The sequence below is a fragment of the Mus caroli genome, unplaced genomic scaffold (genome assembly GCF_978045245.1).
Source record: "Mus caroli unplaced genomic scaffold, Mus_caroli_1 scaffold_12, whole genome shotgun sequence".
Lineage (NCBI taxonomy): Eukaryota > Metazoa > Chordata > Mammalia > Rodentia > Muridae > Mus > Mus caroli.
The window spans coordinates 50,672,169-50,695,540 of NW_028227267.1; the positions used below are offsets into that span (position 1 = coordinate 50,672,169).

Consider the following 23,372-nt stretch of genomic DNA (forward strand, 5'->3'; position numbering starts at 1 on the left):
GGAATCAAAGTCCTGTGCCACCATGCCTGACTGGTTTTGCTTTTGTTTTTTGAGGCAGGATTTCACCATATAGCCCAGGCTACCCAGGAACTCACTAGATAGCTCCGGTTGGCCTTGGAGCCACAGCAGCCTTCCAGTTTCAGCTCCGAAATGCTGGAATCCTAAGCGTGTGTCACTAAGCCCAACAACAGGAAAAATGTTTAAGCTTTAATTCCCTCGCATGTAATATGGAAATAATAAACTTTTCTCATATAATCCAACAAACAATAACTATCATATCTACATCCTAATTCCAAATAGCCGTAAGCCCATAATTCCCTGCTCAGACTAGAAAGCCCATGACTGAAACTTCCCACCAGGGGGCAGTATGACCCTGGACTGCTCTCTTCAGCCTCCGGGGCAGCACAAGACCAGCAATGTTTCTCCTGAGCTGTGGGTACAGTGGGGTGGGGTGGGGTGGGGTGGGAGGGTGGGGTGGGGTGGGAGGGTGAGGGGCAAACCAAGTCAGAGAGGGGACATGGATCAAGGCCTCTCGTTTCTTTGGCCCATCCTCCTTTGCATCCCAGGCTCCTCTGAGGCACTGCTTATACTTAGGAATAAACACTTTCTGGGCTGCCATTCACAGGGAGAAAGACCTCCCCTGCCTTCTATGTAAGTTCTGCTATTCCACTTCAAGTGGAAACTATGTTAAGAAAAGTAGATTTTCTTTTGTAGACTGCAGGAGGCACCTCGTTATTCCGAGCCATCCTTTCCAGGATGTGGAGAGTGGGAGGAGCCAGTTAGCCTTGTTATAGAGTGTATTCATCCTTTTCCACCTTGATTTCAATGAACGAATTCAAGTCAGGACAGGATGTCTTGTGGGGCTGGTCATAAGATGGGGAGACAGGTCCTTTCTCATTGCCCCCTCCTTCGTCTTCTTGGAAATTGGGGTTGTACAGCTCGGGAGGAAGGAGTTGGGCCTCCACAGAAGGCAGTCTGTCTGAGGGAGGCCCGTAGACGCGGTTGGCTTTGGTGCCGTGCTTAGAGTTAGCATCCAGGTGGTAGCAGAGCTCTGTGAGGCGCTGGGCCCTGAATCGGGGCGAGCGGGCCACCCACACACCTGGCTCATTAAGACTGTCCTCCTCGTCAGACATCAGCTCTTCTGTCACGTCCTTCCACAGGTGCTGGTCCTCGGGTCCGAAGTGCCTCATGATACTGGATCGATTGGCGAAAAGCTAAGGTAGGACCCAGGGCAGGGATTGGGAGAATTAGGCCATTGGTTTGTAGAAACGGTTTATGTCGGGATAAAGGAAACGTAAACAATTCTGTGCCTGAAGGAGACCAGGGTTCAAGTCAGGTCCTGGTTGGAGTGGGCTCACCCTCCACCTGCCTGTCTAACCTCCAGTCTGCCAACCCTGTTCTCAGATACTGTACCCTTTGGTCCATCCCTCTCATTACAGCTCATTAGGAACTAGGGTTTCAGATCTTGAAAGGAAGGCCTACAGACTTACCCGGTATCGGCGACTTCGAAGTTTCTTCTCCTCTTTCTCCTTTAGGCCTTTGAAAGGGTTGAGAGAATTGCGGTACTCTCGCCTCTTGGTAAGGAAGTAGGCCACACAGGCTCCTAGGGAAGGGAGACAGCAAGAAACAGAATCTTCTTGAACAAGGGTCCCCAGCCTGTACAGTGCTCACTGAGTGGACGGTTAGAACCACCGCTCAGCAGCCTGGGCTTTCCCATGAGTCATTTTTTTTGGCCCCAGGACATAGTATTCAGGGTCAAAAGGGCTGGCTTCTGGTTTGGAAAGAAGGCTTATGGTTTGAAGAGAGCCTCTTGCCTGAGGCGCTAGCCTCGGAATCACAGGTATGAGGTAACATACAGAGTTGTCATGAGCTATTTAAAAAAAAAAACATATATATATATACATATATATATATATATACACATATATATGCTCTATCTGCATGTACACCTGAATTACATAAGAGGGCATCAGATCCCAGTATAGATGGTTGTGAGCCACCATGTGGTTGCTGGGATTTGAACTCAGGACCTTTGGAAGAGCAGTCAATGCTCTTAACCGCTAAGCTCCCTCTCTGGCCCTTGTAGTGCATTATTATAATGCCACCTAAATCATCCCCATGCTTCCTCCCTCCCAACCAAGGACAGGGAGTAGAAGGGGCAAGCAGAAGCCAGAGCAGAGGGGAGTCAGCGTCCTTACCCTTCAGCTCCTTGTCTGTATAATTGTGGGGGCTCACCATCAGCTCCTGCTTGAGCTTTTCCAGAAGGAACTTCACAACTGAAATATTCCAAGACGACTTAATGCTGCCACGGAGGAGGAGAAGAAACAGTGAGGCTGACAACTTTTGAAGCACCAGAGGAAACAGACACACTTAGAGTGAGTTAGCTCTGTAGTAAAGTCCTTGGCAGCATACAAGCATCTCCCCTGTCCCACTTCCCTCTCAGCAGAGCGCCCCGCAAGCTCCTTCCCCTCAAGGGGCCGTACCTTTCCGACCCATTGAATCTCTTGTCGTTGGTGATGTGGTTATGCACATTGTGGACCAGTTTCTAGGGGAGGGGAGAGAGAGTCAGGTCAGGAACAGACAAGAAAACATTCCTCTGGTCCCAAGGTGAAGAAGCATTGTCTCCATGAGCGTGTGTTCTCTGGCTGAGTCACTTCTGCTTCCTAGGCATCTTTTACTATGTCCTTCCTTAACTAAAGAGCTATCTGAGTTAGCATTTACAGTTTTGCTTTTCTTTTTTTTTTTTTTGGTTTTTCGAGACAGGGTTTCTCTGTATAGCCCTGGCTGTCCTGGAACTCACTTTGTAGACCAGGCTGGCCTCGAACTCAGAAATCCGCCTGCCTCTGCCTCCCAAGTGCTGGGATTAAAGGCGTGCGCCACCACCGCTCGGCTTGCTTTTCTTTTTTAAGCCAAACTTTCACGTAGCCTAGGATGGCTGCAAACTTCTTATGTGGCCTGGCTGGTCCTGAACCCCCCTCCCACCCTTCATGCCTTTAGTACCCACGTGCTGGGATTACAGGGAGGTGCTACCACGCCCAGCTTTCTATATTTCTTTGGTATAGGTGTATTCCGATACTATCTATTAATTGATGACCCACTACTTCGGTGTGGTGGAACAGGCCTTTAACCCCAGCACTCAGGAGGCCTCTGAGTGCCACGGAGAGGCAAGTGGCCAGCCTGGTCTACAGAGCAAGTTTCAGGACAGCCTGGGACATGAGAGTCTGTAGACAGCTTTCATGAATTTCCCTTTTCTTCTGTCTGGTCTAAACAGCCTCCGTCCTGGTGATTCTCAGACTTTCTAGACAGAGTCCTCATGAGGAGTGGGCTCTGTGATAGCCTGCATTGAAGTGAAAACTTAAAGCCTCTTTGGAAAGTCAGTTGGGTGGTGTTTTGCTGGGGCAAACACGTGAAGGAACATTTCGTTAAAGTGGACACAGGTGTGAAAGGCTAAGAAAGACTTGTGAAGGAATGTTTCACTGAAGCAGACACAGGAAAGAGGATGCTCTGCTAAAGCAAGCATGTGAAGGACATGTGATAAAAGATTCTTTGCTAACAACATGTATGTATTGGTCCACCTTACGTTGTGAAGTTGAGCTGCATTTCTCGGGACTCCATAGAGAGAAACATACCAAAAAAAACCTCTGGTGGTGTGCTGCAGTTTCTTGCAGCTTCTGTGGACTCAGGCAGACTGGACACATGTGCTGGGGCAAGCTAACTGTGCAACACTTGTGGGTCTTGAGTTTTTGCTGACCTTCACTTCCCTGAGAGAGGCACAGTGAGAACTTCTGGTGTTCCTGTTGGTCCCTCCTGCTGACTGGAGCCGAGGCTGAAGCCTGGCTGTCTCTGCTAGGTCCTGTCACCACTATTGCTATCCGGACTCTACCGGACTGGACTGCTGGTGTATTTGTGAAATGTTTGCAAGTGGATTGAGCTGCCGCTGCCTGCTGACCTGTGAACTGAACTGCTGATTTCCAGACAACACAGATGGGAGTTGCCCCAAAGAACCTTTCTAAACAGGTCCACTTCCCCCATATCCTTTCTTTCGCACTACCTCTGGTGGGTGGTGGGCTATAGTGGAGGTTAAAGTGTTTAAGAACCATCACTAAAAATAGGATTTGAGGGCTAGAGAGATGGTTCAGTGGTTAGGACCACTGCTCTTCCAGAGGTCCTGAGTTCAATTCCCAGCAACCACATGGTGACTCACAACCATCTGTAATGGGATCTGGTGCCCTCTTCTGGTGTGTCTGAAGACAGAGACAGTGTACTCACATACAATAAATAAATAAATCTATCTTTAAAAAAAAAAAACTTAAAAAATAGGATTTGAAAAAATTAAAGTTACTGTGCCTTGCCTGCAAGGGAGCACAAGAACTGAGTCTGTCGTCTGGATCTCGTCAAAGACAGCGTCACTTCCTGAAGTGGAGCACTGTGCTTGCGAGTAAGTCTGAAGATGGCATTACCTTTCTTAGCCCATCACTCACAAAGTCGTAGGTTCATGCTGCAACTGAAACTGTGAGCTTACTTTTTTGTTTGTTGTTGTTTTGGTTTTTTTTTTTTTTTGAGACAGGGTTTCTCTGTGTAACAGAGCTCTGGCTGTTCTAGATCTTACTTTGTAGACCAGGCTGGCCTTGAACTCAGGGATCCACCTGCCTCTGCCTCCTGAGTGCTGGGATTAAAGGCGTGTGCCACCACACCAGGCTGACATTTTGAGCTTTAATTCAAGGTATTTACTTCTGTTACATTTAGCTTTGTTTTTTTCTAATTATATTTCCATCCCAAGCCCCTGCAGCCAGTGGATACACAATCCCAAATGGATATCGCCCTATTTAGAAATTCCTAACCTATCCCCCATCTCTATTAAGTGATCATACAAAATAGGAATGTTTGTTCCAGCTTTTAGTGGTTCCAGCCTCCACTCTTCAAAGTGCTGTCTTAGCCCCAAATACCACACAGTTTTATTTTACCACTTAAAAGTCAGGTATGGTGGCTCAAGACTGCAATCTCAGCATTTGGGCGGCTGATACAAAAACAAAAGAACAAAAAACTATATACACCTTTAGTTCTAGCACTCTGGAGGGAGAAGCAGGAGGATCTATTCGAGTTCGAGGCCAGCCTGGTCTACAAAGTGAGTTCTAGGACATCCAGGGCTACACAGAGACCTTCCCTTGAGAAATTAAAACCGAACCAAAAGAAAACAAGAAATCTAGAAATTAAGGTCCAAATGTTAGGGATCACAAAGGAGTAGGCAAATGGGTTTTGTAAGAAGTGTGAGTTTTCAGAAGAGGAAAAGCGACTGCCTGTCTCCCAAGTCAAGTAGCTTGGAAGTGCAAAGGGAAATCCTCTAGACAGTGTTAAAGCAGAAAAGGCTGCCGGCTCATCTACCTCCCGAGTGAGCTAAAAATAAATACGCTTGCCCAAGGGTGGCCGGCATCTGCACCATTCCAAAGGCTTAAACACCGTGGACGGTCCTTTTGTCCACAGGGTCCCTTGCAGCAATCCACAGGCGTCCCAGCAGATTGGAGAGGAGTTCTTGGGCTCTTTCCAGAACTAAACACTGGCACACACTAAGTAAGGCCCTGCAACCATTCTTTCCCTGCAAGTCAACAGTCTTCCTCAATATTTTTTTTTCCTTTATTTTTTCGATATAGTCTTGCTATATTGCCAGGGCTGGCTTCAATCAAAACTTACCTTGTAGCCTAGGCTAGCCTCAGACTCAATATTCTCCTACCTTGGCTTTCCATATATTTTCCAAGTGTTTTTATTTATTTTTCCCTCCTGAGTAACTTCCTTTCTCTTAACACTAGTACTTAAAATCTAAATTAAAGGGCTTACTGATCTTCCACAGGACCCAAGTTCAGTTCCCAGCATCCATGTCAGGTGACTCACAACTGCCTCAGACTGGCTACAAGGGATCTGACATCCTGTTTTGCCCTCTGGGGGTACATAAACATATGTAGAACACTCATACACACACTCACACATACACACACACACAAACACACACATGTACACACACAAACACACACATGTACACACACACAAATTTAAGAAAAAAGTTTTTAAATTCATTAAGAGGGGCTGGAGATGACTCAGCAGTTAAAAGAGCACTGACTGCTCTTCCAGAACAATTTCCAGCAACCACATGGTGGCTCACAACCATCTGTAATGAGATCTGATGCCCTCTTCTGCTGTGTCTGAAGACAGCTACAGTGTACTCATAAATAAAATAAATCTTAAAAAAAAAAAGAAAAGAGCCCTTGCTGCTCTTCCAGAGGACCCAAATTTGATGGCTCTCACTCACACTGAGATACTCACAACTGCATGTAACTCTAGCTCCAGGGAACAGAACACCTTCTGGCCACTAAAGACTCCAGAACACATCTGGTATACACACACAAATAAATACAATTTAAAAATATTTAAAGCCGGGCGGTGGTGGCGCACGCCTTTGATCCCAGCACTTGGGAGGCAGAGGCAGGCAGATTTCTGAGTTCGAGGCCAGCCTGGTCTACAGAGTGAGTTCCAGGACAGCCAGGGTGATACAGAGAAACCCTGTCTCAAAAAACCAAAAAATAAAAATAAAAATATTTAAAATCTATATGAAAGTCCAGTAATGCTGGCACATGCCCTTTATCCCAGAATTCAGAAGGCAAAGGCAGGAGTATCTCTGTGAGTTTGAAGCCAGCTTGATCTATATAACAAGTTACAGCCAACCAGAGCTTCTATAACGAGCCCTTATCTCTTGTTATATTTAATAAACCCCAACTGCTGCTAAATACGTAAGTAAACAGAATTCATAGGAAGCTGGGTATGGCGATATGCATATGCTTATAATTTTAGCCAGCACTTGTGAGGCACAAGCGAGAGGACCAGGAGGTCAAGGGCAGCCTCAGCTCGGTAGGGAATGAGGCTACTCGGAGTTTCATGAGACCCTGTTTCAAACAAACAAGCAAACAAACAAAAAAAACCCAAATCCTCACAAAGCCCTTGAGCTCAGAGTTGATCCAAGAGACGACACTCAACCAGAAGAAAATCTCTCAAGCTCTGCACTATGGACACGCTGAGCTGGAATGTAGACCTTGGGTCACTCGGTAGAGTGTCTGGCTCTACTCACTGGAAGTAAGCACCATCTCCCCTCTTCCCACCCACCAGTGACGAGAGTCTGAAAACTCGCTAGTCACTGCACGTGGCCCTGGAGGGCTGAGAATCACTCCATTACAGGCTGAGAATCACTGCATTACAAAGTTCTTCAGGTTCCAGCTGGCTGCTGTGCTGGGGCTCCCAGATCAGCAGCGTGTCCCCTGAGCTCCCATCCTCTCCGAGAGAGTGTTAGGCAGTCTTGCTAGCCAGTCCTGCTGTGAGCTCTCAGGGTGAGTGGGTTCTCCAGAGCTTGGACTGACGGGGCAGTCTGCACTTGAGACTTGAGACTACTTTCGTGACAATCTAGCTTTCCTAGACACTCAAGACGCTCCTAGATACTTAGCCTGAACACTGGCCAAAACATCACCCTTTGGTGGTCAGCGTGCTTAACCCTAATAATCTTCCATCAGGGTTTTGAGATACAATTTTCCTCTCTCTAGAAGAAGGACACCATTCTACCTAGACAAGCCTGGAAGACAAGGCAATGGAAAGGCCTTGCCAGTGCCCCAGGTTATGCAGTAAGGCCTCTCTTTATCCTTCCCATTCCTGTAGGATTTAGGACACTATTCATTCTATCTGGAGGCTTAAAGTCAACCCACTCTTTATTTCCTCTCCTCAAACTGAAGGAAAAAAAAAAAGATTGAAACTGAGTTCACTTACGGAGAGCACCAGATCTCGCTTACGCCTGGAGTTTTTCTGGCCAGTCCCTCGGATCCTGCATGGGGAGCCAATAAATCCAAGAGAGCGGCTCAATTCCCCAGTACCTCCGGCGGCGCCTGATTCATCCAAGGCACTGTCCAGAGCTGCAGATCCGAGCACGCCCTCAGGGCGCGTTGTGGGCAGCTTGGTTCCACTTTCTGGTCCTGTCTCTGAGGATGCCCTCTGGATAGCCAATTGTGTGGCTGGCGAAAGCTGTTTGGCGTAAGCGGGGACCAGCACTCGTTGTATTGAACCCTCAGAGGCCACATAGTCGTCTGCCATCTAAGGACATAAGAACAGTCTGTTACCAGCTAGGCAGAAGAGGACCTGGTTCACCACCATTCTTGGCCAAGAACAGTGAAAAAAGCAAGAGGTGGAGGCAGGACAGCAGACTTCCGTGTCAGTGGTTTGTTTTGTAGAGTCTACGGGAACATCAGGCAGATCATTCTTTTTTTCTTTCTCATAGGTGTACGAGTATTTTGTCTGATGTATGTGTGTGGACCACATGCATCCAATGCTTGTAGAAGCCAGAAGATGGTGTCAGATCCCCTAGAACTGGGGTTACAGATGGCTGTGTGTCACCAAGTGGTTGCTAAGGAATTGAACCTGGGTCCTCTGGAAGAGCAGCCAGTGCTCTTGGCCACTGAGCCGTCTCTCCAGCTCTGGGGAAACTATTCTTCTGAGAACATGATCTGGAGTGTTGGGTTTTTAATCACAGAACATCTTACATGAACTGGGCATGCTTTGACCGTGTACGTGAACAGTTACTTATGGTATATTCTTGAGTATATGTGTCACCAAGTGGGGGTGGTGCTCGGGAGGCTGAGGCAGGGGGACCTCTGTGAGTTCCAGGACAGCATGATCTATAGAGTGAGTTCCAGAACAGCTAGGGCTGTTACACAGAGAAATCCTGTCTCAGAAAACAAAACAACAACAACAACAAACCAGTCAAAACAAGAAATGTGTCTAGATTAGCCTTTGTCAGGAAGGAAGCAGGGGAGGAATTGATAACAAGCGAGACCAAGCAGCACAGGAAACAAGACAAGCAAACAGCAACAACGGTAACAAGGGGAAAGAGAGGAAAGGCAGATCAAAGCAGGGAGAGGCAATGAACCCATGGAGAGGCTACCACACACACAACAGATACCTCACCTGCCTTCTAGTCCCCTGGCAGGGCCAATCTGGGCTGGACCACAGCCCACAGTCACAGCCCTAACACCCAGCTGACTGTGCAGTCAAGGGCATGCAGGGCAGAGAAGGAGGGAGCGGGAGGGGGAAGGAAGGAAGGAAGGGAGTGTGGATTTTTGCAGCCAAGAAAACAAAACGGTGAAACTGGGGGGGGGGGAACCACACACATACAGAAAGAAGCGGAGGAGGCGGCTGAGATGTATAGACCTGTGAGCTGCTTGCTTTCTGTGCTGTGAAATCTGAAAGCTAATTCCATCCTGTCAGCCTGGAAGCCTTCCTCCCCTGACTGAAAGAAGCCTAGTGCGGCGGGCACCACCTGGCCTGGGTCTCCACTGTCTCCAGCCGCTCGGGCCAGGCAGAGAGGCTGAGAACAGTAACCAGGACTACACATGGAAGCCTTTAGGACAGCAACAGCCAATTGTGGTTGGTGATAGGCTAGCACGGAGGGGATAGGGCTAGATGCTCACCTTCCTCACGTTCAGCAGATGGGCTGGGAGTTCCCACACTTTCATTCACCCCATGTGCTGTGATCTTTACCGTTTACCGGGGATGGTGACCTAGCTGGGGTCAGGAGGGAAGAGAGCCGGCAGACGGAGGGAAGGGGAGAGCTGAAAACCTTTCTGCGGCCATTGAGGGCAGCACATCTGTTACTCGCTGTCTCTGTGATCTCTGTCATCCTTCCATCTCCTTCTCTTCCCTGCGTGCCTTTCTGTGGTTCTGATTCTATTTGGCCAGGCTTTTCTTCTTCATATGACCCTTGAGCAGTGAAAAACTGAAATAGCACAATGTATGTCTATGTCTTTTCCTGCCTAGAATATGCTTGCTTCCCCCTCCTCCTCTGCTCTCTGAGGTACTCTTTATCCTTTTAAATTACATGTATGTGTGTGTGTGTGTGTGTGCGCGCGTGTGTGTGAGTATGAACATGTGAGGATAGCTCCCAGGAGGCCAGAGGCATCAGACAGATCCCTTTGCAGCTAGTGTTAGGAGCCATCCAACACAGGAGCTGGGAACTGTACTCAGATCCTTTGGAAAAGCTGTAAGCACTCTTAACCACTGAGCCGTCATTCTAGTCTCTCCCTTCCCCGTTTTAGATAGGATTTCTATATTTAGTTCAGACAGGCCTGGAACTTCCTATGCTGAAGCCCAGGCTGGCCTCAAAGTCATGACGATCCTCCTGTGACGCCCTCTATGTCCGTTGTCCCCCCCCCCCTTTTTGAGACAGAATATCAGTACATGGTCCTGGCTGGCCTAGAACTCACCATGTACACCATGATGCCCTTCAGTTCACAGAGATTTATCTGCCTCTGCCTCCTGGGTGCTGGTATTAAAAGCAAGTAATTGGCTGGGTGGTGGTGACGCATGCCTTTAATTCCAGTGCTCAGGAGGCAGAACTCTGGTGAGTTCAAAGCCAGCCTGATCTACAAAGAGTTCAGGAACAGCCAGGATTACAGAGAAACCCTGGTCAAAAAAAGAAAGAAAGAAAGAAAGAAAGGAAGGAAGGAAGGAAGGAAGGAAGGAAGGAAGAAAGAAAGAAAGAAAGAAAGAAAGAAAGAAAGAAAGAAAGGAGAGAATAAAAGGGGGAGGAGATTGAAGGAGGCTGGAGAGATGGCTTAGTGGTTAGGAGTATACACTGTTCTTCCAGAGGACCCGAGTTTGCATCTCAACACCCCCATCAAAGGGCTGATAGCAGCCTATTAATTATAGCTCTAGGAGATCTTGACTCCCTCTCCTGGCCTCCCCCTGCAACTGCACCCATGTGCACATGCCTCCCATCCCCCACAGACACGTAGTTAAAAATTAAAACTAAGTCTTCAAAAGCAATTAAAGGCAAGAGCCACCACGCTCGGTACAATGCTCACATTTTTATTTCTTTCCCTCAACCCCCTGCCCTCCACTTTATCTTTTTCCAAATAGAGTCTCTTGAAACCAGATATGGTGGTTTATGCCTGAAATGTCAGCACTTGGGAGTCTGAAGTGGAAGGATTGCTGCAAGTTTGAGGCCAGCAGGGGTACTGAGTTCCAGGCCAGCTTGGGCAAGAGAGTGAGGTCCTGTCAATCATCACCACCAAATAAAAAAACCTCCTCTTCATAGATCCACCTTTCTTCTCGGCTCCTTCCCCAGACCGCTCGCTCATTTCCACATCTTCCCTGCACCTGCAGTCTAGCATCCTTGTCTTTTCCCTCTCTCCACCTTTGTCTCTCTTCCCCTCCACACTTTCATCTCTGTACTGAAGCCCTTTTTGGCAAGCAAAGGCCGTGATAAAATATGAATGAGCTGTCTGTGCATGGCAGGCATTCTCGCCAGGAAAGTCGGGAGTTGGTGGAACAGCCGAGACAGCTGCGGGGGGGGGGGGGGGGGGGGAGATACCAGGCAGAGCTGCTGAGAAAGCGGGAAGCACACGCACCAAAAATGACCTCCTGCAAAAAGGCTCAGGGTGGAAACGAGTGCTGGCTACCCCTGAAAATGGAGGAAATTTGATGCACTTCTGTCTTACCACAGATACAAATAAAAGAATGGTTTAAAGAGGGAGAGAGAAAGAGGCATATGATCTGCATCCCCAGCAGCTCGGGTAGACCAACTACACTGGGTGTTACTCACCGGGTTGAGCAGCGGGGCTCCCTCTACCGCAGCCAGAGTGCATCCTGGAAGGCGCGCATCTCTCTGGGGGGCTGCGAAGAAGCCCAAGGGCCCTTGCCCCACGGTGGAGGCAGCCCCCAGCTGCCGCAGCTCCTCGATCACCACCTGCACGCCACTGCCCACGCTATCACACTCTTCCTCCATGGCAGGCAGAGTGTTGCAGGTTTCTCCTGGACTTCCCTTGAGCACTCCAGGCTCTTCGGGTGGTGGGCTGCGGGCCCGGCTCTCCCCATCTTCATCAGCGGTGCACACTTTCCCCTGCCGTAGCTCACCCACTTCTTCCTGGAGCTGTTTTAACAACTCATTGTTGGCCCGCGCAAGCCCCAGAGCGGCCTCAGCCAGACCCACTGCCTTGTCCACCCGCTGGTAGATAATATGCAGGAGCTGTTCAGAGCTTTGGACCGCCAGGCCATGTCCAGTCACTGTGATGGGGGTACTGGCGGGAGGATTCCCGCCCTGAGAACCCGTGCTGCCCTGGCTAGTCTCGCTCTTACAAGCACAGCAGCAGCATCTGGCTTCACTGCCACTGGGAGGGGAGAAAAGAATGGTGGCACTGAAGGACATAGTTGATAGCCGCAGGTAGCTGTGTACACTCTAATAGGTCCCTTCACAAGTGCTCCAAGTAACTGGCCTTCGCCAGGGAAGCGCTTCATAGAAGGTGGTCAGAAGAGCTGGGGCTCCGGGCTGTGGGTTCTGTGGAGGAGTGGGCTAGCAGGTACATGGTTGCTTCTCCTCAGCTTTCCATTAGCAGGTCCTGTGCTCCCTAAGCACTCAGCACAATGGTGTCCCACGGCCTTCGCTGAAAGAGTGAAAAACAAAACCAAAGGTCTTCCTGGTGTGTAGTGGGAGGGGATTCAAGGCACTCTCCTTGCGATCAAGCAAGGACACTCCCAAAGCCCACTGCAGCCCAGGGAAAAGGGACACCAGGAAAGATGAAAAGATTAGAAAAACGAAGGTCTATTTCCTCCTTTCTCTCTGGTCCCCGTCATTTCTCTAATAACAATATTGCATCTTACTAATTGACGCCGTTCTTTAGAATGCTCAGAGCACTTCATATGAGTGGTCTCATCAACACAACGCTAGGAAACAAATAGTAGCCAGGGCCAGAGAAGAGAAGTGCAGGAAACCTGTATGCCTTTTTGTTATGGTCAAAGAAGAGAGCAGAACCTGGTTATTGCTATTCCGCCGCATAATATATTTAAGCAGATACCTGTAAATGTCCCTTGTGTTTCCTCTGATGAAGTGATGAGAAGAGAGTCGTACCCAAGCGGTGCGGATACACAGCTTGGTCTGGGCCCAGAGTGTTTCCTTCTCTGTTCTAATTATCCCTGGGCCTAGGCTGCAAGCTTCTGGCCTCTGTACACTCTAATCTCCCAGGCTGACTAATTACCCAGTTTCTCACAGCTTCTGACCCCACTGCTCTGCCCGACCTCATCACACCACATACCTTTTCTCTCTTTTTTCTTAAACAGCCTCTTTCCTGTGCTCTTCCCACGAGAGTTGGACATACCCTAGTTCTGACTCATCTTGTCAAATCTTTCTCTGATTTGACGTGGCCTGCCCCTCAGTTAGACGTCACTTTCTTCTACGAACTAACCTTACCTTCATCGTTAGGAATCAAAGGTATGTACTAAAGGGGAGGGGGGTGTCTAAATTCCAGCCAGACCTGCTGGAATCTAGCCCTTGATTCCTACTGGAATCTAGGTTCAAGACCAGCCTGGTCTACTGAGTGAGTTCCAGGGCAGCCAAGACTACACAGAGAAACCCTGCCTCGAAACAAACAAACAAACAAACAAACAAAACATCAGAGTAGCAGAAGCTGACCTTAAACATAGGATAACTCCTGTCTCCACCTCCCACACGCTGGGACTATAGCCATTTGCCACCATGCTCCTACCCTGTTTATTTATTAGTAGTTTGAGATAAGGTCTCACTACAATAGACCAGGCTGGCCTCAGTCTTATAGAGATCTACCTGCCTCTGCCTCCTGAACTGAGATTATAGGCAGAACCCCAATGCTGGTCTGTTTCCGTCTTGCTATGTGGTCCTGGTTAGCCTGTACTCATCAGGAAGCCAATCCTCCTGCCTCAGTCTCCTGAGTGTGTTGGGATCACATGAAAATGGCGCCACCTCCAGTCAACCTCACAGTACTGCATCTTCAATGCTGAGGGGTGGGATAGGGAAGTGAACTTCTGTCTAGGTCAAGGAACTGGGGCTGGGCTGTCCTGGAGCACTCGCAGAACGACATTGCTGGGTCTCAAGCCCCTGGCAAAGGGAGCCAGATGTCTTGAGTTCACCATTCAGCAACCCCTAAAGTCACTTCTGCCATCCCTCATCTCCATTTCTTGGGATCCTTAAAGGAAGATCCTGTGGTGTCCGACAGGAATATCTAGTCTAGATAGCCAAGGACAACAGAGAGGAACAGGGATGGCAGCAGTAAACCACACTGCCTCTCTCTGGAATACCCTATTTAAGTACCTAAACTACTACAGGAGCGGAGGGCTGGGGGCTAGGAGGTACCGAGTCACTGAGAACGCACCAAGGAACTTAAATATTGGTATTTTCTAAATGATGTTTGATTACAGGAAAAGAATGTTTCAGCCTGAAGCTCTGTAAATGACAAAATCTTAAGTGTATTTACAATTCCCTGACAAATACATTTCCATTTTACACTGTAATTTACCATAACATCATAATTTAAATGAATTTGCTATATATTGAATTTTGGTTCTTTTTTAATCAGCCTGCTCACTTTAAGTTTATTAGTTCTAATTTTCCTTCTTATTATTTTCTTCTGTGCGTATGGGTGTTTTGCCTGCATGTAGGTCTGTGTCTTGGGAGTGTCTGGACCTGGAGTTACAGAAGGTGGTGAGCCTCCCTGTGGGTGCTAGAAATCAAGCCTGGGTCCTCTGCAAGAACAGCAAGTGTTTTAACCAGCGAGCCACTGCCACAGCACGCTTTTGTTTCTAAGACTGGGTCTTGCTATGGAGCCATGGATGTCCTGAATTCATCAGCTCATCCTAGCCTTTGAGTCCTGGGATTATAGGTCAGGCAGCAAGTGCCACTTAAGAAACAAGAACTGGGCTGGCGAGATGGCTCAGTGGGTAAGAGCACCCGACTGCTCTTCCGAAGGTCCAGAGTTCAAATCCTAGCAACCACATGGTGGCTCACAACCACCCGTAACGAGATCTGGCGCCCTCTTCTGGAGTGTCTGAGGACAGCTACAGTGTACTTACATATAATAAATAAATAAATACATCTTTGAAAAAAAAAGAAACAAGAACTAGGGCTGGTGAGATGGCTCAGTGGGTAAGAGCACCCGACTGCTCTTCTGAAGGTCCAGAGTTCAAATCCCAGCAACCACATGGTGGCTCACAACCATCCGTAATGAGATCTGACTCCCTCTTCTGGTGTGTCTGAAGACAGCTACAGTGTAATTACATATAATAAATAAATTAATTAATTAAAAAAAAAAACAAGAACTATGCTGACAGTGCCTCTGAGATACTAAAACACAGACTGACAGTGCATTTTAATTATATTTAGTTACTAAATAGGCCATGTCTAGGCCAGATGTGGTGAAGCAGGCAGATCTCTGTGAGTTCTAGGCCAGCCTGGCCTATATAGTGAGTTAGTTTCAGGACATCCGGGGCTATGTAGTGAGACCCTGTCTTAAACAAACAAAATAATAATTAAAAAGTTTTAAGTTTGCTCTTTCTCCCTTTATATTGAAAAAGTAGCTTTCCTTGACTACATATTCACTATAAAAACTTCAGGGGCTAGAAAGATTGCATATGAGTTAAGAGCATGGGCGGCTGCTCCAGAGGTCCTAAGGTCAATTCCCAACACTCACATGACACTCACAACTGTCTATAACTGTCCTCCCAAGGGATGCAATGGCCTCTTCTGGTGTGCGGACATGCATGCTGACAAAACATCCATATACATAAATAGTACATCTAAATCCATTTGCAGCTTCCCTGCCATTAGAGTCACTGGAAGCCCAGCTGAAGTTGAAACTAAAGGTTAAATCAAATCGAAGCTCAAGGTCAAAGGAAACCAAAAGGCAAATCCACAGCAACTTGTGGATGGATCATTTACACAACGCATTCTCTTTTAGGATCTATACTGGGTGTGCATTCATGAGTGTGGTTTATTGTGGGTGTTCTAGGGACCAGAGGAAGCCGGTCAGCCCGCCTCCAACATTCTCCATCTTGTATGTATGTATGTATGTATGTATGTATGTATGTATGTATGTATTTTTGAGGCAGAGTCTCTCCCTGAAACTAGCACTCTCAGGTTTTTTCCAGCTAGGATGTCAGATAGCAATTAACGGCAATCTTCCCGTCTCTGCCACCTCTGCTCTCTATAGCGTCGGTGTTAGAGGCTCAGCCTGCTTGTTACAAGGGTGCTCTAGGCTGAAATCAGGTTCTCATGGCTACACAGCGAGTCTCCCTCAGTCCGCTGTCTCTCCACTCCTGAGGGGTTTGTTTGGTTTTGTTGTTGTTTTGTTTTGTTTTTTGGAGACAGGGTTTCTCTGTGTAAGAGCACTGGCTGTTCTGGAAGTTGGAATTCCTTTTGTAGACCTGACTGGCCTTGCTTGAACTCATAGAAATCCCCCTGCCTCTGCCTCCAGAGTGCTGGGATCAAAGGCGTGTGCCACCAGGCCCTAGGAGATTTTTTTTTTTAAAGCCAACATGATGCAAAGATGTTAAACATGGATCTTGTGAGAAAAAAAAAGGAATAGGGTTTGTGTTTGTTTTGAGAGGTTCTCGGTCTTACTGCAAAGCCCTGGCTGGCTAGCCTGGTACTTACCACTTAACCTTTTACTTACAGCAATTCTCCTGCCTCAGCCTCCTCGAGGCTAGGGTTATAGGCATACAGCAGCATGTCTGAATTTGTGTGGTGTTGTTTAAGAGGGGTGTTTTGAAGTCAGCGTCTCACTCTGCACTCCCAGGCTAATTTCAGACCCACTCTATGGTCCTGCTGTAGTCTCCCCAGTGGTGACACAGCACGTGTGCTCCACCAAACTAACTGAAAAGCTCCAAGTCCCGGTTTTCTCATCTCTGCCTGCTTTATTTGTATACAGATTATCTATTACGGTGACTGAAGAGGTGGCTCAGAGGTGAAGCACTTGCTCTCTTCCAGAGGACCTAAGTTCACATCCCAGCACCCGGTCAGGCAGTTCACAACTAACTTCAGCTCCAAGGGTTCCAGTGCTCTCTTCTGGCTTCCAACACACGCGTGCACACACGTACACGCACACATAAAAATAAGAAGTTTTAAAAAGATTGTCCGTCAATAGAGAACTATAAAATACTGACACCAGCTCAGTGCTCCACAAATAGCAGCTGGATTATTATTTATTATAATTATTACTAAGTTTGTAGGCCCACAATGAACACCAACCCTGACTCTAATTTGCTTGTTTCGGGGTTGTTCTTTGTTTGTTTTTGTTTTTTGTTTTTTCGAGACAGGGTTTCTCTGTATAGCCCTGGCTGTCCTGGAACTCACTCTGTAGACCAGGCTAGCCTCAAACTCAGAAATCCGCCTGCCTCTGCCTCCCAAGTGCTGGGATTAAAAGCGTGCACCACCACGCCCGGCTAATGTAGGTTTTTTTGTTTGTTTGTTGGGGTTGTTCTTAAGTCTCCTTCTCCCCCTCCCCCATATATATAGAGAGATAGATATCGACAGATATAAATATAGATATATAGATATTTGTGTAGATATATAGACTAGGCTGGCCTTGAAGTCATGGAGATCTGCTGCCTCTACCTCTACTGGGATCAATGACCTATTGTCATCATGCCCAACTTGAATTTCTTTTTTAGGAGGGGGTGCAGACAGGGTCTCTCTTATGTAGCCCTGGCTATCCTGGAACTCTGGCTACAAAGCTCTAGCTATTTAGACCAGGCTAGCCTTGAACGCACAGAGATTCGCCTATGCCTCTAGTGTGCTGTAATTAAAGTTGTGCACCACTAAGTGCAGTCACAGTGAGAAATCTTATGACCATCCAACCAACAAAACCCCCAATCTAGTGAACAGTCAACAACATGAATGACAAACGTCAAAATGAGGCTTACTAAACACATTTAGGAGTAATTTCACTATTGTCTGATCTTATGTGTTTTGTTCTTTTATGAAATAAGATGTCATGAAGCCTAGGCTGGCTTTGAACTGAACTTGCTATGTGACTTAGTACTGACTTGAATATCTGATCTTCCTTCCTCCATTCTTCCAACATTGAGATTACAAGCATTTGCCCCCATACCTGATAGTCTAATTTTAATACATGTGAAATTAATTTGGAAACTGTATTTTTCAGCGAGGTGTAGGAACTCACACCTGTAATCCCAGCACTCCAGAGTTTGAAGCAGTGCAACCGCTATTGGTTGGAGAACAGCGTTAGCTGTTTGAGGCTGGACTGAAGTACATAGCAAAACTCCAACACAAAGAAAGAAAGAAATACCAAACCAAACCAAAATGCAGTGGATGGGGCTGGTCCTATGGCTCAGTTACTACAGTACTTGTCTAAGATCCCTGGGCCCAATCTCCAGCACTACATAAGAGCCTCATGGTGATTTTCTCTTAGCGCGGGTCGCTTGGGTGTAGCGGCAGCCGCTCAGGTCAGGGGCAGGCAGCGGTGGAGTCGGCAGCTAGCGGGGTGCAGCGCTCGCCGGTGGTCGTGATGAGTCTACCCCTCAACCCCAAGCCTTTCCTCAATGGACTGACAGGGAAGCCAGTGATGGTGAAACTGAAGTGGGGCATGGAGTACAAGGGCTACCTGGTCTCCGTGGATGGCTACATGAACATGCAGCTTGCAAATACAGAAGAATACATAGATGGGGTGCTGTCTGGACATCTGGGTGAAGTTCTAATAAGGTGTAATAATGTCCTCTACATCAGAGGCGTTGAAGAAGAGGAGGAAGATGGGGAAATGAGAGAATAGCATCGTGGATTTTATATATATATATATATATATATATATATATATATATATATATATATGTATGTATGTATTTCTATACAATAAAGATTTGGGCTTCTTTTTTTTTTCAAAAAAAAAAAAAAGAGCCTCATGGTATTAGCCCCCAGTTACCCCAGAACCTAGGGGTGGAGGCAAAAGAATCAGAAATTCAAAAGTCATCCTCCATTACACAGTAAGGTGAAGTCCAGACAGAATGAAAAATGACACACACCCAAACACACCACCACCAACCACCAACGCCAAAGCCAAACGCACAAAAGAAGAAAGCTTCATCTTTAAACAGAACCGTTCAGGGAGGCCATCTGTAATCTCAACTACCCCTTCCTCCCAAGTCACACTTCTTCTTTTTTTCCTTCAAGACTAAATACATCATATTCTTGGCTGTCTCTTTGCTTGCTTTCAAGCATTCTGAGTGAATTTTCTACATGGCTGAGTTTACCTCCAAAGTATGAAAAATAAGTTTTCTTATAGTTTAACAGGTGGATGTGATGGGTATTATTCTTCAGATATATGTGCTCACAATGGGCCTTTGACTCTTTAGGGTCAGGATAGAAATGGACTTTCTTTCCTGTGATAGGCAATTCCTATCTTCCCTGGAAAGAAAAAGGAAATAGTCCCTTACAGCTCCCACTCAGTCAGCCCTGTTTCCTCCATTTCAAGGTACAAAATGACTCACTTGTTAGAAAGTCTTCTTAAAACCTATTTCTATCAGAAAGGAGTTATCACACAACAGCAAGTGAGCAGTTACCATAAAATCTGCTTTCCCTGTATTTTAAGAGTGGACCAGTCTAGGGTGGGCACTGATGGTGAATGCTTTTAATCTGAAGGCAGAGGCCCCAGGATCTCTGCCAGTCCAAGACCAACATGGTCTACAGGGCTAATTCCAGGACCGCCAGGGCAACACAACAAAAGACTGTCTCAAAAATCAAAAACAGTGACCTAGCGATCTGCAGAACATCTAAGGCCTCATTATCAGGTACAAAACAGAACTGCCCAGACACTGGGCAGAATGGGCTCGTAAACAAGTGCCTTCCCTGTAATCAGAAATTTACACTCGCCCTTCCTTTCTTCTCTCCCAGGAATGGGGGTGTGTGCCTCTCCCCTCCTCCCTTTGTCAGCATGTAATTCTTTTTTTTTTTTAATTTAAAATTTTTGAAGATTTCTTTCTTTCATATATGGTAATATATATGAAATATCAAGGTATTTCCTTGAGTGCATGTTAGTACGCCACAGGCAAGTGAGCAGTTGCAGTGCCTGGTGCCCAAGGAAGTCAGAAGTGGTTCCCGTGGGTCACTGGAGTTCTATGAGCCACCTGGGAACTGAACCAGGGTCCTCTATTACTGAGCAAACTCTCCAGCCCTCCCAGACCTCGAACTATGTAGAACAGGCTGGCCTCAAAATCGTGGCAAGCCTCCTGCATTAGCCTTGGAGAGCCAGAATTACTGGTGTACATCACTACGCTCTATTTGAAACAGGTTTTCAGGTCTATTTGGCAGTATAATTTTAAAAATTAACTTGGCAAGATTAAGTTTGCAGTTACCCTAGACTATACCTGATATACTGCATTTGTGAAGACACGGGAACATGTAAAACTAAATCCCAGGGCTTTTATCACATGTACACAGCGCCTTCAGTTAATGCTGATTATTACTTTAAGGTGACTCAGATGGGCGCCTGCAATTGCATCGCATTCCCAGTGAGATGGGTGCTCGGTCTACAGGCAGTGGAGCTGCAGGCTGGCCTCTGCGGGCCCTCGAGGCCGCGTCCCATCGAGCAAGAAGGGCCCCGGGTCCTCACGAGTGGACCTCAATGGCAGCCTCTAGAGCCCACTCGGGGCCCCAACTCCTCGTTTCCGAGACTGCCGCACCCGTGTGCCGCAGCCGCGCGAGAACGCGGAGCCCGTGTACCCGGCGGCGCGCGCAAGGGGTGCGGCACCGCCCCGCTTGCCCTCTGGCTCGCGCTGATAGGCGGTTGAACCAAAAGGGATACAGGGCCAGGGACGCTATTGGCGTGCGCTCCCAGTCACTCAACGAGGCGGAGGGAAGGGAGGGGCCTCCTCAGGGAGGGACACGACCAAGAGAGGCTTTTTCAAGGACGCCGGGCGCCATTTTGGTTTACTGTTTACTCGCCTTTGTGCCTTGGTGCTCTACAGTTGTGTGTACACGACTGTAAGTTCAGAGGCTGCAAATTTGTTTGGATGGGCTGATTTTGGGGTCCCTGCCTCCCTCAGTTACCGAGCTTTCGGGTTCTAGTTGCCAAGTAGCAGTTCCTCCTTAATTCGGTTTGCATTATTTACTTTTGGATTCTCAGCAAAATCCACTCAGTATTATAGATTTGCTCTTCTTTGGTAAAACTGTCAAACCAACCAAGCCAATCCATGGGATGGATTCCTCTCTCACAAAAAAACAAAACAAAAAAACAACAACAACAAAAAACCCGACCTTGGCGATGAGCCTAGATCGCGACACGTAGTCTAAGCTAAACTAGCTGGCAACCATTGTCTTAGGACTTAGAAATCATGCTAGTTAACATGTGATGCCTACTGTGGTGCCTGAGCCCTCAAAAGGATAACAAAACTTACCATCACTCCTGGGGTCACTAAGGTCCTTAGAAAATAACTACATTTCAAAGATATGCATTGTCTAAACTTGCGGAAGGTCCACCCTGGGACCAGTATTCATTGTGCCCCAATCTGGTTTGTATTGTTGGGAAATAAAAAGTCACTTACTGAACATAAGAAGTCTAGTCAACCTGAGCCAGGGCATTCTCCTTATTAGTATAAATTATACTGCAGGTGTTGTTTAGGTGGCTTTAAATGCTGTCTCTACACAACACTGAACTAAGAAGCACTGAGGTTTGGTTGTAGTGAAAACATGCACTTTAATCTCCCGGTTACAACATTGTAGCCGACCCTGATCGCTATCCACATATACTATAATGTTTTCACTCAGTCTTTAAACACAGACTGGATTCGGGTAAATCCTGCCTAACTCCTAATAAGCCTGTCTCAGCACAGAACTCCCAAGGGAAGGGGGGCCTCTGCCCCAGGCAACAGTCCTTCAGTGCACACACACTTTTCCAAAAATGTGACGATATGGGGGAAACTTTGCATTCACAGAAAGCAAAATAACAATCACATTGTATTTCTTATCCCTCCTGGGTTTTGTGTTTGCCTCCTCTTGCTCTTACCCCAAGTACCCCACCCCCGACTCCCCACCCCACCCCCGTTCAGTAACTGGACTAGAATATTGTCTCACACACTTTCCCAGATGTGGAGTTTTCCAAACAAATCCCAACCAATAAAAGATCATTTTGTCAAAATGCCAGGAAATTCCCTTCTGGTACCTCCCCCCCAAACCACTCATAAAGGCTAAAATATACACAGTTGCACATTTAGGAAGGAAAACTAATAAAAAACCAAAAGCATTTTAAAAGTCACTAAGAGGCTCTGGACTACACACCCAGTTACCCCCCCACCTTCGTTTGCCAAGCACACTGACTGCAGGCTTTGGGGCAATTATTTAATTATTCACTAATCTGATATAAAAAGAAGCAGAAAAGAAGGTAAATTCCAATAGGATGAAAGTTCTTAAGTATGCTAAGTGCAGGATTTCCTCTGCGCTTTACTTTGCATTTGAAATCCTGTTTTGATCACATTTGGGAACACAGAGGGGAAAAAACATCCTAAGGTCTATTTTACACACATAAAATCAAATGAAAACACTTTAAAAATAAAATCCGATACAGCACATATACACATACTTTACATAAATACAAAGAATAAACCACAAGATGAATCCATACGAAATGGTATGTTTTAAGTGCACATACACACAAATGTCCTCATGAAATTGTGTGTGCAAGACACTGTGAGAGGGCTTTCCCTTCTCTCCTGGGAAATGAGTGTCCCAATTAAAATAACCCAGTATATTTAATCTATTGGCCTGGCACACTCGCTGCTACATCCACAGCACTTGGTTTTGGTTCTGAGGGAGTGTGTCTAAAACACATGCCAAAGGCTTTGTGAGGGCACCTCAAATCTCTCTGTTGCCTGTGGTAGAAATTCACATTATCGCTTTAACCCGATTAAAAACAAATCTATACTTCCCCAAGCGACTAAAATTTAAATCCTTCAACCACAAAATTTACCAATTCTTAAAATGTGATCCAAAAAGAAAAAAAAAAAAACTCTGTAAATTGGTCTGGGAACAGTTGCACACGGCTTCTCAACTTGGTATATTTTTAAACCTCGATCAGGAAAAAGAAAGAGAAAGAGAGACAGGAAAAGAAATGGGGAAAAGAGCAAATTCCCCTTAGCAACAGTTTCCTCACCCCAGCACTGCCACAGATCTCTATTTTTAAAAATTTGGAAAACGCACACAAGATGAAGGAGAAAAAAAAATGGAAAAAGGATACTCGAAGGTCGTATGGCTCTTTGTATTCGTGTGTGTGCAAAAAAGGAGGACTCGCGGAGCCGGAGCTCACAAGCCCCGCCCCTTCCCGGCCGCCCGCCCGGATTGGCCGCCGCCCGCCCCGCCCGCAAGCACACGCGCCGCGCCCGAGGCGTCCGTCCGGGGGGCCCCCGAGGGCCGCGAGCTCCCGGACCTGGCCGATGCGCCCACTGCCCTTCTCGTTCTCCTCGCTGTCCGCTCATCTTTCCCGTCTCGTTTCCCCCCCTAAAGCCAGGCTCAGAAGAACAACCCTCTGTGAGTGAGCGCC

General features: G+C 47.1%; 1 protein-coding gene and 1 pseudogene across 2 annotated transcripts; one reads left to right on the top strand and one right to left on the bottom strand.

The window, feature by feature from the left end:
• Positions 1-475: 475 nt before the first annotated feature.
• CUNH14orf93 (chromosome unknown C14orf93 homolog) lies at positions 476-23,101 on the bottom strand. 2 transcript variants are annotated; one of them, XM_029468678.2, is made up of 7 exons: positions 23,033-23,101; positions 11,627-12,464; positions 7,801-8,121; positions 2,484-2,545; positions 2,199-2,302; positions 1,491-1,603; positions 476-1,214 (listed from the first exon to the last, which is right to left on the bottom strand). In XM_029468678.2, exons 2-7 carry the CDS (start codon positions 12,227-12,229, stop codon positions 789-791), a joined length of 1,629 nt encoding a protein of 542 aa, XP_029324538.1. In that variant the 5' UTR covers positions 12,230-12,464; positions 23,033-23,101; the 3' UTR covers positions 476-788. The 2 variants fall into 2 exon arrangements, with proteins under 2 accessions (XP_029324538.1, XP_021037714.1); XM_021182055.2 differs by having other exon boundaries at positions 22,986-23,093.
• Positions 18,304-18,615, top strand: LOC110308952 (small nuclear ribonucleoprotein F pseudogene; annotated as a pseudogene).
• Positions 23,102-23,372: the final 271 nt, after the last annotated feature.